Source organism: Oncorhynchus nerka, linkage group LG9a (assembly GCF_034236695.1).
Source record: "Oncorhynchus nerka isolate Pitt River linkage group LG9a, Oner_Uvic_2.0, whole genome shotgun sequence".
NCBI classification, from domain to species: domain Eukaryota; kingdom Metazoa; phylum Chordata; class Actinopteri; order Salmoniformes; family Salmonidae; genus Oncorhynchus; species Oncorhynchus nerka.
This window is the reverse complement of record NC_088404.1, coordinates 44,013,924-44,031,419: the sequence shown is the minus strand read 5'-3', so window position 1 is coordinate 44,031,419 and position 17,496 is coordinate 44,013,924. Positions and strand designations below refer to the sequence as shown.

Here is a 17,496-nt window from a genome sequence, read left to right as displayed (position 1 = left end):
AGATCAGGGTTGGGTTCTAAAAAAAGATCAGAAACTTTGATCATACCACGGAGCACCATTAAATCCATTATTAAAAAATTCAAAGAATATGGCACCACAACAAACCTGCTATGAGAGGGCAACCCACCAAAACTTACGGACCAGGCAAGGAGAGAATTAATCAGAGAGGCCACAAAGAGACCAAAGATAACCCTAAAGGAGCTGCAAAGCTCCACACCGGAGATTGGAGTATCTGTCCATAGGACAACTTTAAGCCGTACACTCCACAGAGCTGAGCTTTACGGAAGTGTAGCCACAAAAAAAGCCATTGCTTAAAGAAAAAAATAAGCAAACACATTTGGTGTTCGCCAAAAGGCATGTGGGAGACTCCCCAAAAATATGGAAGGTACTCTGGTCAGATGAGACTAAAATGAAGCTTTTTGGTCATCAAGGAAAACGATGGCCAAAAAGAGAGACTTGCAGCTGTAACAAAGTATTGACTTAGGGGAGGGCGTGAATAGTTATGCACGCTCAAGTTTTCTGTTTTTTTGTTGTCTTATATCTTGTTTGTTTCACAATAAAAATTATTTAGCATCTTTAAAGTGGTAGGCATGTTGTGTAAATCAAATGATACAAACCCCCAATAAATCAATTTTAATTCCAGGTTGTAAAGGCAACAAAATGGGAAAAATGCCTAAGGGGGTGAATACTTTCACAAGCCACTGTAACTCATCTGAACAGTAGGCTAACGTTCCCTTGATGTACCATAGGCCTATTACCTGGATTTCTGCATAAATTGGATATTATCCTACACCACCACAACAGTAGACAAACACAGGCTGCTTAAATTAATAACACAAACAATTATACATTTTAATGTATTTATTTAACACACTATGTCAACATTCACAGTGCAGGGTGGGAAAGTATGTAAACCCTTGGATTTTATAACTGGTTGACCCTCCTTTGGAAGCAATAACCAAACATTTTCTGTAGTTGCCGATCAGACCTGAACAACGGTCAGGAGGAATTTTGGACCATTCCGCTTTACAAAACTGTTTCAGTTCAGCAATATTTTTGGGATGTCTGGTGTGAACCGCTCTCAAATCGGGTTGAGGTCCGAACTCTGACTGGGCCTCTCCAGAAGTCATATTTCCTTCTCTTGAAGCCATTTTGTTGTTGATTTACTTCTGTGTTTTGGGTCGTTGCCCTGTTGCATCACCCGGCTTCTTTTGAGCTTCAATTGGCCGCCTGATCGCCTTACATTCTCCTGCAAAATGTCTTGATAAACTTGGGAATTCATTTTTCTGTCGAAGATAGCAAGCTGTACAGGCCCTGAGGCAGCAAAGCAGACCCAAACCATGATGCTCCCTCCACTATACTTTACAGTTGGATGAGGTTTTGATGTTGGTGGGCTGTGCCTTTTTTTTCTCCACACATAGTGTTGTGTGTTCCTTCCAAACAACTGAAATTTAGATTAATCTGTCCACAGAATATTTTGCAAGTAGCACTGTAGAACATCCACTGGCTTCCCTTGGCATGCATGCCACTGGGTCTACTTTAACCACTTCACCAAATCTTTGCCAAACATTACTTTTCTGGCCCTCCCTTCATTTGCAACTCTTCATTTAGAAGATTTTCTCTTATTGAATTAAACTCCGACATTTTCCTTTTTCCCCTCTGTGGATCAACGTTAACTTTTTCTGCCTGTCCCCAAAAGCATTTGGCAATTTGCATGTAGGCTATTTGTTAGGCCCTAATGTTGAGGTTAGGCCCTAAAGTTCAGGTTTATGCACTAATGCCAAAATAATGAATGAAAAAAACGACATGAAGCCGATAGATATAAATTGCACAATAATTATACAGCCTCTGTGTCTGTGGATACTTTCCCCTTAATGTATTTTTCATGTCAGCCAGGCCCATCTTTTCAAAGAAACACCATTTATTTCAACCTCTATTTGAGTAAAATAAGTAGTGTTGTTTAGATCACAAGAAAATCTTAACAAATTAGCAAAAAAATGGGAATGTTCATAATAAAATGGGGACCATTCGTTTCCCTGTCTGTTATATGGTTTATAATTAGAAATACTAAAACAGTAAATTAATAGATGACATTCACTGCTATAAACCTGTCTCCAATATAATCACATAGTTTACACAGGCCCACGGCGGACCTTTGACAAATACACCCCCGTGTGAAAAGTCGTCCCATGGTGTTTTTTTAACGAGCTCAATGTATTCCAAACACTGGTGGTAATCAGATGATCCCGATAATTTAGGTAGTAAACGATGCCCACCTCTGATATGTGCTATTGCGAACTGTCTGGGACTGTTTTTTTCTTGTATACTACTCAAAGATATTTGACTAATTAAGTCAAATTCGAAATTAACTGCAATACACTGGGGTCAAATATATTAGCATAACTAAGCTACACAGAACCCCGGTGGACACACAATAAAATGAGAGGCTAATTCTCCATGTAAAACCTGTCCCAGTCACTGAAGTACACTAAAGTCCCAGTGCAATATTCCTAGCACTGCCCATTGTGGCGTGGCATACATAGAGCTCTAAGAAATATATGTATTGGACTGTCATACATATACAGCTAGATAATGTGTTTGATAGGTCTAAATACAAGGACAAAATTGTTACCACTTAAAATCTTCATAATCATTATGATCATGTTCCTGCACAAACATAGTCACTTTTTTATAGTATTTTTCTTTAAAAACAAGGCAATATTTATAGCAACTAAATTACATTTCCCATTATTTATGAATAAGTATATCTTCCTAGTCTCTAGACAAATGTTAATGTTTTGATATCATGAAATTGTCAATGATCAATGATGGGAGTAATTATGTGCAATGCATTGACACACTAGACGGCACTGCAGCCTTTTCTAAACCTGGAGCCACGTGGCCGTTCCACAAATTTATCCAGAGATATTAGAGAAAAGAGGAGATAGAAATCCCATTGCGAAAAGAATGGAGGAACGTATAACGCCCCACCCAGCAGACTGTTGTCAAATCGGATTCACGTTGTCATGCTGCGTCACGCCTTTGCTAAAATAATTATTCATTCTCAAAATCGGGGGGGGGTCGTAAATTCAGAGCATTGTCAGATTGTCCGTTTCGCTCTCGGAGCGCACACCGGACGCTCTGGCCAATGAGTAGGTTTGATTTTAGCATTCTGACCTCACAACGGCAGTCAAGCACCCAAGATAACTGGCTAAAGTTACCCCCTAGCTCGATTGTCCATTGTTTGTAATCTATGTATGCTTGTGTTCCCTCATGTGCTTTATGTATTGATTTGTTGTTAATAAAAATCAATTACAAATATAAAAAAATATATAAAATAAATAAATAACTGGCTAAAGTTGGCTAGCAACTTCCATACACAAATGAGAGAACACCTCACTGACCATTTTACTTGCCCAAGCAAAGCTGGTTAGGATGTTTTCATGTTATCTATGGAGTTGGTGACTGCTAAAGTGCTGTTGGCAACAATTTAATTACGTGTTGCCATTTAATGACACTGGTCATATTTAACTGGTGTTGTGCATTCGTAAATGAATCAGTTATTCTGCGCTCTGGCAACAGACGAGTGCGCATTGAAATCGTAGTAGATAAACCAGAGTGAATTTACGAACGCACCCCGAGTCGGAATTAGGAAAATCGAACATTTTCTACTTGCTTATTCGTTTAACGAGGCACGAGTATAACTACCAAGCGTTCGCATGTCCGAGTAATATAGTTTTTTTAGTGCCGATTAGCATGTGGACGCGGCATAAATTGAGAAACATGCCTATTTCCCTCGAAAGCATGTAATGTCACGATTCCACAGCCACACGATATTACAGAGAACAAATTAATTATCTCACATCTCGGAAAATATTTGCAATGTTTTATTTGAACCTTTATTTAACTAGGCAAATCAGTGAATAAAAAAATCTTATTTACAATGATGGCCTACCAAAAGGCCTCCTATATAAATATAGGACAAAACACACATCACGACGAGAGACAACATTACATAAAGAGAGACCTAAAACAACAACATATTACACTTATTGTTCACTAGCGCCCAATTGACTCCCATTCATTCGTTGAAGGAGAACTCTCCTTGTTCCAGAACAACCCATAATACACCGGGTGATTGGCGACGTACACAATGGCCGGTAATACGATTCCAATGGAGTTTCCCATCTCTTCAAAATTATATTTGGTTTATCCAGATTATATTCGTTTCCGGGTGCACTTTCTATCGCAATCCGGTTTCTTGCGGTTCGGAATAAGGACCGGGGGCGGGGGGTCTACAAGAAAGCCCCAAAAACCCGAACTCCAACAGGTTTTTCAAGCGAATTTTTAGGTGGTCTTCACTCCGATTGCATATGCCACGGGCCCACGTGGGTGCATTGCACCGCGCTCAACGGTGGCGCGATTCTGACTGAGTTAGCATAGTAGCTAACAAAATGTATTTATACTCCACCCATCTCCAACCGGCTGTAGCGACTAGTCAATACCCCATAGTTAGGGGTGAGCTGTAAAACCCAACTTCTCTATTGGACTTTTCCGTTCAATTCCTCCCCATCCAAACCGCTGGAAGATTGTTGCATTGGGAGGGCCATAACAAGAAGAGTGTACTCTGGTAGGAACCCAGTTTCGGATTCGGGATTTAAGGCCCACAAGGGGGTTGGGGGTTTAAACCACAATCATTTGATCCCTAAACCCGCCATGCCTGGCATCTCGGTCAGTGTTTTGGTCACTTTTAATAAAAATGTTTGCCTTTTATTTTATGTAAATAGTGGCAGTTCTTGAATTTGGCTTTCTACCTCAACACTCCATTTTCATTCTCCTCCCAGACGTCTTAACACTAGCAGTATCTGACGGCCCTCGTCTCCCTTTATCCATCATCAACCTCGGTGCGCAGCGCACTGTGGTCATCTCTCGCGGGGGGAAATATAATAAAATAGGAACCACCTTACTCGGACAAAGCGAGGCTCCGACAAGAGAACGGTGATCTGTGTTCCCTTTCCAAGTAGCAAACGAGCTCTGTGGCAATCGAATCCTCAAAACAGACCGGGCTCCGGTGCTCGCCATGCCCGGCCCGGCGGCCGGCAGTAAATCTCGGGTGTATGCGGATGTCAACACGTTGAAGAGCAGGGAATATTGGGACTACGAAACCCACGTGCCTAACTGGAGGTAAAGTGTTTTATTTTTTTGCCTGGCTGGAATTTCTAAACGTCATAATGCATTATTTAGTATTTTATTGCCAAATGCTTTATCAAATATATGATCTCCATATATGTTTTCTGTTTTTGTTTTATGTCCTTCATAGTTTATTGCTGCAGGCTATTCATATTTGCTATCCACTCAACACGATGTACAGGTAGCTACCACAACAGGATATTCTACTACTACCATGGATTATCATTATGTTCGAATCTGTGGCCATATATTGTCCCATTGCATTGGTTCTGTGTGGGCGGGTGCAATATCAGACTAGATAGCTAGCTATCATAATTAATACATAATACGAACGTACTTTGAAGACTATATTTGGAAAATAATGTATTTTGGAGATTTAGCTTGGTTTAACAAGGTTTTGTTGGGAACGTTCATGGCTTGAGTAAGTGAGTCTGCGACAAGCACATTCAGATTGGTGTGGGATGGGAAAATCATCAATCTGTGAGATCGAGGAGGCCTTGCTGGCAGCTGACGCCGAGGCAGCACCAAATTATGCTTGTGAATCGTACAACAGTAGATACATAGTTTCCCACATTTCATACAACTTTACATAGCCAGATCACATTATCATTCCTTTAAGTGGCATATATAGATTTTTCTTTCATATCTAGCTAATTTGGTTACATTTACACAAGCTGTTAATGAGACACAACCTTTTAATTACTTCATTAAATGTCTGTACAGTTGCAGCACTTTATTGAAGATTGACTAGACCTTGAATTGAATCTGTTTCCATTAGACCACTAGTTTAATATATTCAGTTCGATGCACAAAATAGGGTTGTCCCAGCACCACTGGACTTATTCATTAGTATAATCAAGGGCCCTCAAAAAGATGGATACTCGGAATGTCCCCTCTCTGTGGTTGAAATGTCACTCTCGCTTTCATTGACTGGGAAAATGAGTCTTGTTTCTAAAAGATTCAACTTCTTTCCATAGAGGCCTATTCTATACCTTGAGTGTTGTGATGGGAAGGAAGGATGTGGAATAAAATGTTGACTAATCTGTTTTCTCATTTAATTTTTTTTTAAATGTATTTTTATTTAACCATTATTTAACTAGGAAAGTCAGTTAAGAACACATTTTTATTTACAACGATGGTCTACCAGAAGGTAAAGGCCTCCTGCGGGGACAGGGGCGGGGATTAAAAAATAAATAAAAATATATCACGGCAAGATAGACACCACAACACTACATAAAGAGAGACCTAAGATAACAACAACAGCATGGCAGCAACACATGACAACAACAGTTGTAGTAGACCTTACAGTGAAATGCCTACTTACAAGCCCTTAACCAACAATGCAGTTTTGAGAAAAATAAGTGTTTAGTGAAAAATAAGAATAAAAGTAACAAATAATTAGAGCAGCAGTAAAGTAACAGTAGTGAGGCTATATACAGGGAGTACCGGCACAGTGAGTCTATGTGCGGGGGCAACGGTTAGTTGAGGTAATATGTACATGTAGGTAGACTTAAAGTGACAATGCATAGATAATAACAGAGAGTAGCAGCAGTGTAAAAGAGGGGGGGGGGGGAGCAATGCAAATCACCTGGGTAGCCATTTGATTAGCTGTTCAGTAATGTTATGGCTTGGGGGTAGAAGCTGTTGAGAAGTCTTTTGGACCTAGATTTGGACCTAGAGTGTCCATGATTGAGTCTTTTGAATGAAGAGATGGAGATAAACCCTCAAACTGGACTGCTTTTGCAGTTCGTTCCAGTTGCTAGCTGCAGCGAACTGAAAAGAGGAGCGACCCAGGGATCTGTGTGCATTGGGGACCTTTAACAGAATGTGACTGGCAGAATGGGTGTTGTATGTGGAGGATGAAGGCTGCAGTAAGTATCTCAGATAGGGGGGAGTGAGGCTTATGAGAGTTTTAGAAATAAGCATCAACCAGTGGGTCTTGCGATGGGTATGCAGAGATTACCAGTTTACAGAGGAGTATAGACTGTAGTAATGTGTTCTATAAGGTGCATTGGTGGCAAATCTGATTGCCGAATGGTAAAGAACATCTAGCCACTCGAGAGCACCCTTACCTGCCGATCTATGAATGAAGTCTCCATAATCTAGCATGGGTAGGATGGTCATCTGAATGAGGGTTAGTTTGGCAGCTGGGGTGAAAGAGGAGCGATTACGATAGAGGAAACCAAGTCTAGATTTAATCGTAGCCTGCAGCTTTGATATGTGCTGACTAATCTCTTTTCCGTCTTCCCTCTAGTAACCAGGAAGACTACCAGTTGGTGCGGAAGCTCGGCAGAGGGAAGTACAGTGAGGTCTTTGAGGCCATCAACAACAATGAGAAGGTGGTTGTCAAGATCCTCAAGGTAAGTTGCTGAAGGCCTGCTTTGCTCTTCTGAATGCTCCAGCAGCGATGAAAGAGTGGTCTGTTTTATTTAAACATGTACAGTGGAGTCCAAAATGATTTGCACGCCTGATAAAGATGATAAAAAATACTGTATAATACAAATACTGAGCATTATTGTATGCTCAAAAAAAATTGGGAAATTATTGTATACTAATACAATTGCTCAGATATATATATATATATATATATATATAATTTAGTTTAACAAGTAATAAAAAAACATCTAAATAAGATGGAGGTCAAAATTATTGGCAATCCCATAAAACATTTTAGAAAAAGGCTGTCTCATTATCCTCACAAAAAGAGTGCTACAGTATTAAAAACTGGTGCCAATAATTTTGAGTCCTATCTTTTTTTTGTTGATTTAAAAAAAATATTACTTGTTAAAATGTCTTTCTCTGTATTAGTATAAAAGTATATAATTTCCCTTTTTATTTTAGCATACAATATAGCTTCCCTCTAGTAACCAGGAAGAAAGACTACCACTTGGTGCGGAAGCTTGGCAGAGGGAAGTAAAGTGCGGTTCTTAAAAAATAAAAAAGAATACAGTTGCTCAGAGAAAGACAGTTTAACCAGTAATAAAAAAAAATCTAAATAAAGATAGGGCTCAATTATTAGCACCCCTGTTTTCAGATAGCATTCTCCTCTTGAGAGGATAAAGACCCTAAGCCTTTTTCTAAAATGTTTTATCAGATTGCCAATCATTTTGACTCCTATCTTTAGATGTTTTTTTATTATTACTTGTTTAACAACATCTATTTCTCTGAGCAATTACATTAGTATAAATCATTTAAGATTTTTTTTGAGCATACAATGTAGCTCAGTATTTGTCTAATTTATTTTATACAATCTTTTTTTTTTGCTCATCTTTTTCAAGGCTGCCAATAATTATGGACCCCCCTGTACCACATCACATTGTCCAATTAATAATCAGACAGGATAACAGAGGGAAATATGGTGACATGGGAGGAAAAGTAGAGGGAGGAAAAGTGGACCTCTTGCTGATGCTTTCACTATTACCACTGTTGTTAATGAGATCACATCCTGCACAATCAAATGTTTAGGCTACTTCCTGGTTTAATTGGATGTCTCTGTTATCATCACCCTAATTAGCCTGTCAAGAAGAAGAAAATCAAGCGTGAAATCAAGATCCTGGAGAATTTGCGAGGTGGAGCCAACATCATCCGATTGGTGGACACAGTGAAAGACCCTGTGGTATGTTACAGCTCTACTTTCTTCTAGCTTCTAGTTCTTAGTCACCTGAGATCAGATTTGTTTACATTGTAAACCAATTTTGTCAGTGTTCCTATACATATAATGGCTGTTGAATTGAAGCTTCGGTGTTGTCAGTATACCTGTTATGCTTGCAAAGATAGCAAATGTTATCCTCACAAAATGAAGGTTTGGCTAATGAAGGGGAAAGACCACACCTTATCAACATTTTTACAGTTACAGTTGACGTCCTTTCTAATATCAGCACATTATACCTTACCTATTGTGAATGCGTTTGATATTCTTTTAGTGATGTTCACTTTAAACTGTTTGAAAGTTCTGCAAACTAGTCATCTTACTCAGAGATGAAGTGTTAAGCTAATTAACTGACAGACGATCTGAAAGCAGGTAGATGATCTGGTTCTTGCATGGCAGCCTTGATATTAACTGTACGTGGGGATACGGGACTCAGTCTTTTTTACATTTTGTCAGGGTTATTTTGAGAATAATGTTTATGGATGCAAGGAAGATGCCCAACCGATAACATTACCTCCTCAAATAATTGCTTACATGCAATTCTTCGTCACCTATTCCCTATGCTGCTGCCTACAATAACAGAAATGGGAATTATGATAATGGAAATGACTGAGGCTAACATTGACATGGCTTATATTTAATTACAAAATGATTGCAATTGCAACCGGGACCAAATTGGGATGTGATTGCTATTATATTATTTTATGTTTTATCTATGTTGATGTGCTTCTGCTGTGTGGTGGGTCTTAAGCCACTTGTTGCTCTACCTTTCCCTCGCAGTATACATTTTATGTCGGAAGTTTACACACACTTAGGTTGGAGTCATTAAAACTCATTTTTCAACCACTCCACATTGTTAACAAGAAATATCTATAGTTTTGGTAAGTCGGTTAGGACATCTACTTTGTGCATGACACATGTCATTTTTCCAACAATTGTTTACAGACAGATTATTTCACTTATAATTCACTGTATCACAATTCCAGTGGGTCAGAAGTTTACATACACTAAGTTGACTACCTTTATTAAACAGCTTTGAAAATTCCAGAAAATGATGTCATGGCATTAGAAGCTTCTGATAGGCTAATTTACATAATTATAGCCAATTGGATGTGTAACTGTGGATGTATTTCAAGGCCGACCTTCAAACTCAGTGCCTTTTTGCTTGACATCATGGGAAAATCAACAGAAATCAGCCAAGACCTCAGAAAATATTGTAGACCTTCACATGTTTGGTTCATCCTTGGGAGCAATTTCCAAACACCTGAAGGTACCACATTCATCTGTACAAACAATAGTACACAAGTATAAACACCATAGGACCATGCAGCCGTCATACCGCTCAGGAAGGAGGAGAGTTCTGTCTCCTAGAGAGGAGCATACTTTGGTGCGAAAAGTGCAAATCAATCCCAGAACCACAGCAAAGGACCTTGTGAAGATGCTGGAGGAAACAGGTACAAAAGTATCTATATCCACAGTAAAACGGGTCCTATATCGACATAACCTGAAAGGCTGCTCAGCAAGGAAGAGGCCACTGCTCCAAAGCCACCATAAAAATTCCAGACTACGGTTTGCAACTGCACATGGGGACAAAGATCGTACTTTTTGGAGAAATGTCTTCTGGTCTGATGAAACAAAAATATAACTGTTTGGCCATAATGACCATCATTGTGTTTGGAGGAAAAAGGGGGATGCTTGCAATCCGAAGAACACCATCCCAACTGTGAAGCACAGGGGTGGCAGCATCATGTTGTGTGGGTGCTTTGTTGCAAGAGGGACTGGTGCACTTCACAAAATAGATGGCTTCATGAGCAAGGAAAATTATATGGATATATTGAAGCAACATCTCAAGATGTTAAAGCTTGGTCGCAAATGGGTCTTCCAAATGGAAAATGACTTCAAGCATACTTCCAAAGTTGTGGCAAAATGGCTTAAGGACAACAAAGTCGAGGTATTGGAGTGGCCTTCACAAAGCCCTGACTTCAATCCTATAGAAAATTAGTGGGCAGAACTGAAAAAGCGTGTGTGAGCAAGGAGGCCTACAAACCTGACTCAGTTACACCAGCTCTGTCAGGAGGAATGGGCCAAAATTCACCCAACTTATTGTGGGAAGCTTGTGGAAGGCTACCCAAAACGTTTGACCCAAGTTAAACAATTGAAAGGCAATGCTACCAAATACTAGTTGAGTGTATGTTAACTTCTGACCCACTCTGAATGTGATGAAATAAATAAAAGCTGAAATAAATCACTCTACTTTTATTCTGACATTTCACATTCTTAAAATAAAGTGGTGATACTAACTGACCTAAGACAGGGAATTTTTACTAGGATTGAATGTCAGTAATTGTGAAAAACTATGTTTAAATGTATTTGGCTAAGGTGTATGTAAACTTCCGACTTCAACTCTATATGGCTCATAGCATAATGTCATTTTTAATGTTTGCTTTATCAATTAATGTGATTTGAATATTTCCACCTTTCTCAGATTTTTTCCTCTATTTGTCCTCTCTCTCAAACCTCTCTACAGTCCCGAACGCCTGCGCTTGTCTTTGAATGCATCAATAACACAGATTTTAAGGTAGAATCATCTCTAGGCATGGGGTTTCACTGGTATGGGATGGTGTAATGAGTGGGAATCTTGATCATTTTACCCATAATGCTTTTTTAATAGCCTATTAGGCTATACCGTTTCAGATACCATGTTGGTAGCAATGACTTATTGCATTGTGCAGAGAATTTTCCACTCAATATGTCTGTCCTGTTTGTCTGTCTTTTTTTTGGTTGGTTGAAAGTGTTTAGGTAAATTGTGTTTGTTTCATCATGGATGCATGCATCACATACTTTCTTTCTGCAAATTAAATTTAAAACTTGATTTTCTTCTCTGCCCAGGAGCTCTACCAGAAGTTAACAGATTTTGATATCCGTTTTTACATGTATGAACTACTTAAGGTGAGCCTTACAGTTTGACCCTGTGTGTTTTCACATCCTAGTCCCACCTTCACACCTTCCTAACTGTGGGGTTAGTTTGTGGTGTCTAGCCAAGATGTCTCTGTCTCTGACATGATGTGGGTATTTGTGCTCTCAGGCTCTGGACTACTGCCACAGTATGGGGATAATGCACCGTGATGTCAAGCCCCACAATGTGATGATTGACCACCAGATGAGGAAGGTAGGGGGAGCTCTTCACCTTTCTTATGAGATGTTGGGTCCTCAGAAAGCTCTAGGAGTTGGATGTTATTCTCTGTTTGAAAAGTCTACAACGCTTACAGAAATGTGTCAGAGATTTGTCTAAAGTGACTATTTCTCCACCATTATAATGGGTGTTTGAACTCTTTTAGTCTTCATCAAATAGAATATTCTTATGGCATCAGATTGCATAAGGACACATACAGGACTGCAAAAAATTAGACTTTTTCCAGTAGCAATTTCCCTCGCGCGGTTTGTATTGTGACGCGCCACGGTTTACATTGTGACGCGGCGCGGTTTACATTGTGACGCGGCGCGGTTTACATTGTGACGCGGCGCGGTTTACATTGTGACGCGGCGCGGTTTACATTGTGACGCGGCGCGGTTTACATTGTACGCGGCGCGGTTTACATTGTACGCGGCGCGGTTTACATTGTACGCGGCGCGGTTTACATTGTGACGCGGCGCGGTTTACATTGTGACGCGGCACGGTTTACATTGTACGCGGCACGGTTTACATTGTATTGTGACGCGGCGCGGTTTGTATTTGTGCTGCAGCTACGTCTAATAGACTGGGGCCTTGCAGAGTTCTACCATCCTGCACAGGAATACAACGTCAGAGTAGCATCTCGCTACTTTAAGGGACCTGAGTTACTGGTGGATTACCAGGTAAATCCCCAGCACATGCAAGCAAACACACAGACACAATTGGTATTTCTATACATTTGCCATGTTATTGTGTACCGATTTTCATTGTTATTGGTAACTGTATGTGTATTGATGTATGGCAGTAACTGATGCATTCTGTGATTTCCTGTCAGATGTACGACTACAGTTTGGACATGTGGAGTCTTGGCTGCATGCTTGCCAGTATGATCTTTCAGAAAGAGCCCTTCTTCCATGGCCAGGACAATTATGACCAGGTATCCCACTAACTATAACCACTCAACAGACGTTCCCCTTCTATTGTCACCACCAAACTTTAGTCTCACTACAACCCAACTTATTCAACCCAATGTTACTACTAACTTGTGTAATCTCAACCTCAACCAACACTGACTCAGTGTTTCCCCTATATTTATTTAGCAACGGCGGGCTACTACTGTTAAATCGTTGCCGCCACTCCAATTTTTTATTTTATTTCTCATTTTTAGAAAATACTTTTCGGGATGGTAAACCGTTTCTGTGTAAACTTAAAACCAGATATAACAACTAGACAGGCATTGGGCCCCCATTGATACATTTTCTCTCATCCCCACGACAACGTGTAGAATTGCAGGAAACTAACTTTGACACCGCTCTGTAAAAGAATCCTAGGGGAAAAACTGACTGCTACAATCTATTAGAGTAGATAACACATTCACTACCTGATGATAACATGTACTAACCAAATTAGCTTGTGCATGGAAAAATATTCCCTAAGACAAACCCAAACACTTGTGTGAAATTGTCACTGTTATCATTTCAGCTAGTCCGAATTGCCAAAGTCCTGGGGACAGATGAACTTTTTGGTTACCTGCGCAAATACCACATTGAACTGGACCCACGCTTCAAGGACCTTCTTGGCCAGTGAGTACCAAAAGGGAGTGCTGTTGAGACATGGAAATAAGGGTTACTGGTATTTACCTGGTAATGAGGAAGCATTTGAATTAGTTGTAGGATATCAATTATTTCAACATGCTCCACTACAAGATTGATTCTATTAGTGATATATTTAAGCAATAAGGCACAAGGAGATGTGGTATATGGCCAATATACCACAGCTAAGGGCTGTTCTTATGCATGACACAATCTTTAATAGCTGCCAGACAGTGGCCCACTAGTTCCAGAAAAGGAAACATAATTTCCCAGGTGATGATAATGTTGTACAGTGCCTTCAGAAAGTATTCATACCCCTTGACTTATTCCACATTTTGTTGTGTTACAGCCTGAATTCAAAATGAATACAATAAAATAAAAATCTCACCCATTTACACACAATACCCCATAATGACAAAGTGAAAACATGTTTCTTGAAATGTTTGCAAATGTATTGAAAATGAAATACAGATATCTCTCTTACATAAGTATTTACACTCCTGAGTCAATACTTTGTAGAAGCAGCTTTGGCGGTGATTATACCTGTGAGTCTTTCTGGGTAAGTCTCTTAAGAGCTTTGCACACCTAAATTGTACAATATTTGCCCTTTTCTTTAAAAAAATATTTAAACTCTGTCAAGTTGATTGTTGATCATTGCTAGACAGCCATTTCCAAGTCTTGCCATAGATCTTCAAGCCGATTTAAGGCAAAACTGTAACTAGACTACTCAGGAACAGTCAATGTCGTCTTGGTAAGCAATTTCAGTGTAAATTTGGCCTTGTGTGTTAGGTTATTGTCCTGTTGAAAGGTGAATTGGTATCCCAGCGTCTGAACCATGTTTTCCTCTAGGATTTTTCCTGTGCTTAAAGCTGTATTCCGTTTATTTTTATCAAAAAAAAAAAAACTTGTCCTTGCCGATAACAAGCATACCCGTAACACGATGCAGCCACCACCGTGGTTGAAAATATGAAGAGTGGAATAAGTTGTGTTGGATTTGCCCCAAACATATCACTTTGTATTCAGGACAAAAAGTTAATGTCTTCGGCACATTTTTTGCAGTATTAATTAAGTGCCTTGTTGCAAACAGGATGCATGACAAACAGGATGAATGACAAACAGGATGCATTGAGGATTTTCATTGACGCAATACCGCTACTCACTGTTTGTTTAGGGGCTCCCGAGTGGTGCAGCGGTCTAAGGCACTGCATCTCAGTGCTTGAGGCGTCACTACAGACACCCTGGTTTCATTCCAGGCTGTATCACAACCGGCTGTGATTGGGAGTCCCATAGGGCGGTGCACCATTGGCCCACGTCGTCCAGATTTGGCCATTGTAAATAAGAATTTGTTCTTAACTGACTTGCCTAGTTAAATAGAAAATTAAATGTTTAATATTTTTTATTATCTATGCGTAGCCTACCTACATGTACAAATGACCTAGACTAACCTGTACACCTGCACATTGACTCGGTACCGGTTCCCCCTGTATATAGCCTCATTATTGTTATTTTATTATTTTATTTGTATTATGCACAGGCTTCCTTCTTTTTACTCTTTAGGTTAGTATTGTGGAGTAACTACAATGTTGTTGATCCATTCCCAGTTTTCTTATATCACAACCATTCAACTCTGTAACTGTTTTAAAATCACCATTGGCTTCATATTGAAATCCCTGTTTTTTTTTTACACTTCTACCAATCGGTGCCCTTTGTGAGGCATTGAAAAACCTCCCTGGTCTTTGTGGTTAAATTTGTGCTTGAAATGTATTACTCGATTGAGGGACCTTACAGATAATTTAATGTGTGGGGTACAGAGATGGGGCAGTCATTCAAAAATCATGTTAACCACTATTATTGAACACGGAATGAGTCCATGCAACTTATAATGCTATTTGTTAAGCACTTTCTTTACTCCTACACTTATTTAGGCCTGCCATAACCAAGGGGTTGAATACTTATTGACTCAAGACATTTCAGCTTTTCATTTTGTATTAATTTCTAAAATGTTCTACAAACCAAATTCCACTTTGACAATATGGGGTATTGTATGTAGATCAGTAACACAAAATCTAAATTCAATCCATTTTAAATTGGGGCTGTAACACAAAATGTGGAAAACGAAAAGGGGTGTGAATACTTTCTGAAGGCACTGTATGTGACTGGAGGTATTAAAGCTGGCTCTCTGCCCCCCCCCCCCAGACAGACGCGGAAACGCTGGGAGCAATTTGTCCAGACCGAGAACCAGCACCTGGTTAGCCCTGAGGCTCTGGACCTGCTGGATAAGCTGCTGCGCTATGACCATCAGCAGAGACTGACGGCCACAGAGGCCATGGAGCACCCCTACTTCTGTGAGTAGCTCAACCTGAACCACGCCTGCTGACTACCTCTGCTGTTAGTGGAGTGTCAGTTATTGTGCATTGATGAAAGGTGACGTGATCTTTAACATGTTGACTCCTACACAGATCCTGTGCTGAAGGAACAGTCTCTCTCTAATGCGGATGGCAATATGGTGTCCAGTGGATCCACTACGGCTCGATGAAAGCAGGTGAGTAAGAGAAACACTTGTTCTAAATTGTTCCATTGTTTTATATTGTTATAAGGCCGTACAAATTTGATTTACTGTATAACAGATGCCCAATTTTTCCAAAAATAAATAATAATAATTACAGCGATTTTAATTTGATTCTCATTAATATATTTATTTCAACGATTCCCTATGACAAATCGTATGAGTCACTTCGCCATTGTAGTGGTTGGGATTCGGTTCAATCACGGTGAATTGAATCATGACAATCAAAAACAAATCAGTTGTTCTGTAAATCACATTTGTCGGGCCTAATGCTCTATGTTAAAGTTTCTATTTAAAACTTTTAAAATAAAATCACTTTAATATTCTATAAAATGAATGCGCATAAACAGTATAATTTCTCTTCCCTTTTTGTCTTTCAGGAGAACATTTGTTACCTCGACTTTTTAGCCCTTTGTGGCAGAAACTTCTTCAAGTGTACAGTGACAATGGATCAGAGCGACACCAGACACACACCTTCTCTTTGTCAGTCTGAGGTTGACTTGCCCCAGTTACATGTCAAGCAGCCAGACCAATGAGCTTGGTGTCTCACTGCTGCCCCTGTCCTTCTCTGCCCCCTTCTCTTATCACGAGGTAAACAGAAAATGTTCAAAGACAATAAAAAAGGATCCTTCCCTGTCATTACCCCCCTCCCCCTTTGGCCCCCCTCCCTCGTTTAACTAAGCATGGAGTATGAAAAGGAACGTGAGCCTGCCCCCTCCTTGGTCAGTCTGTCTGTTCAGTGTTCAGCCACTTGGCAGGCCTATGCTCAGACTCCACACACTGTAGTACCAAAGTGTTATGGTGGACCTTTTCTCTGCTTTAGGTAGAATGATAATATGAATAAAAATAATACTTTTTTTATATTAATGTGTTTGTGTCATGAATTGGTCATATTTCACCATAGCATATTGTTATTCATACGGTCTTACAGTATATTTGAAAGGGGTAATTCATCAGACAGAACTACAAATACTACCTGTATCTGGTGGTCAAAGAACAGTTGTCATCAATGCCATTAATAGCTGAGGAAGGTGACAAATGTGACAATAGCTGAGGAAGTTGCCACCACAACCGTTAATGGGCTTGGCATCAAGATGTGCACAACCTAGAAATGGCCAAAATGTTTTGACAGACCATCCATTGTGAACCATCAGTGCTAACCAGTGTAATCTTTGTGCACTTATCTGTTGAACGACGGCCCTCAGGAAACCAGAGGAGATACCTGAAAACCTCCGACAAATGAGTGTCTGGTTCACACCTTGCTACCACACTCAGGACTGTAGTGTGACTACTAGGAAGGGCACTCTGAGGGTGTCACATCGCAGCA

The 17,496-nt window shown here is 39.9% G+C and overlaps 1 protein-coding gene across 4 annotated transcripts; it reads left to right on the top strand.

The window, feature by feature from the left end:
* The first annotated feature begins 4,158 nt into the window (after positions 1-4,158).
* LOC115134379 (casein kinase II subunit alpha'-like) lies at positions 4,159-17,032 on the top strand. 4 transcript variants are annotated; one of them, XM_029668276.2, is made up of 12 exons: positions 4,159-5,184; positions 7,445-7,550; positions 8,705-8,806; positions 11,325-11,417; positions 11,729-11,788; positions 11,925-12,008; positions 12,584-12,694; positions 12,847-12,948; positions 13,494-13,594; positions 15,800-15,948; positions 16,063-16,145; positions 16,550-17,032. In XM_029668276.2, exons 1-11 carry the CDS (start codon positions 5,081-5,083, stop codon positions 16,137-16,139), a joined length of 1,089 nt encoding a protein of 362 aa, XP_029524136.1. In that variant the 5' UTR covers positions 4,159-5,080; the 3' UTR covers positions 16,140-16,145; positions 16,550-17,032. The 4 variants fall into 4 exon arrangements, with proteins under 4 accessions (XP_029524136.1, XP_029524137.1, XP_029524138.1 ...); XM_029668277.2 differs by having other exon boundaries at positions 4,160-5,184; positions 11,367-11,417; XM_029668278.2 differs by lacking the exon at positions 11,325-11,417 and having other exon boundaries at positions 4,161-5,184.
* The last annotated feature ends 464 nt before the right edge of the window (positions 17,033-17,496 follow it).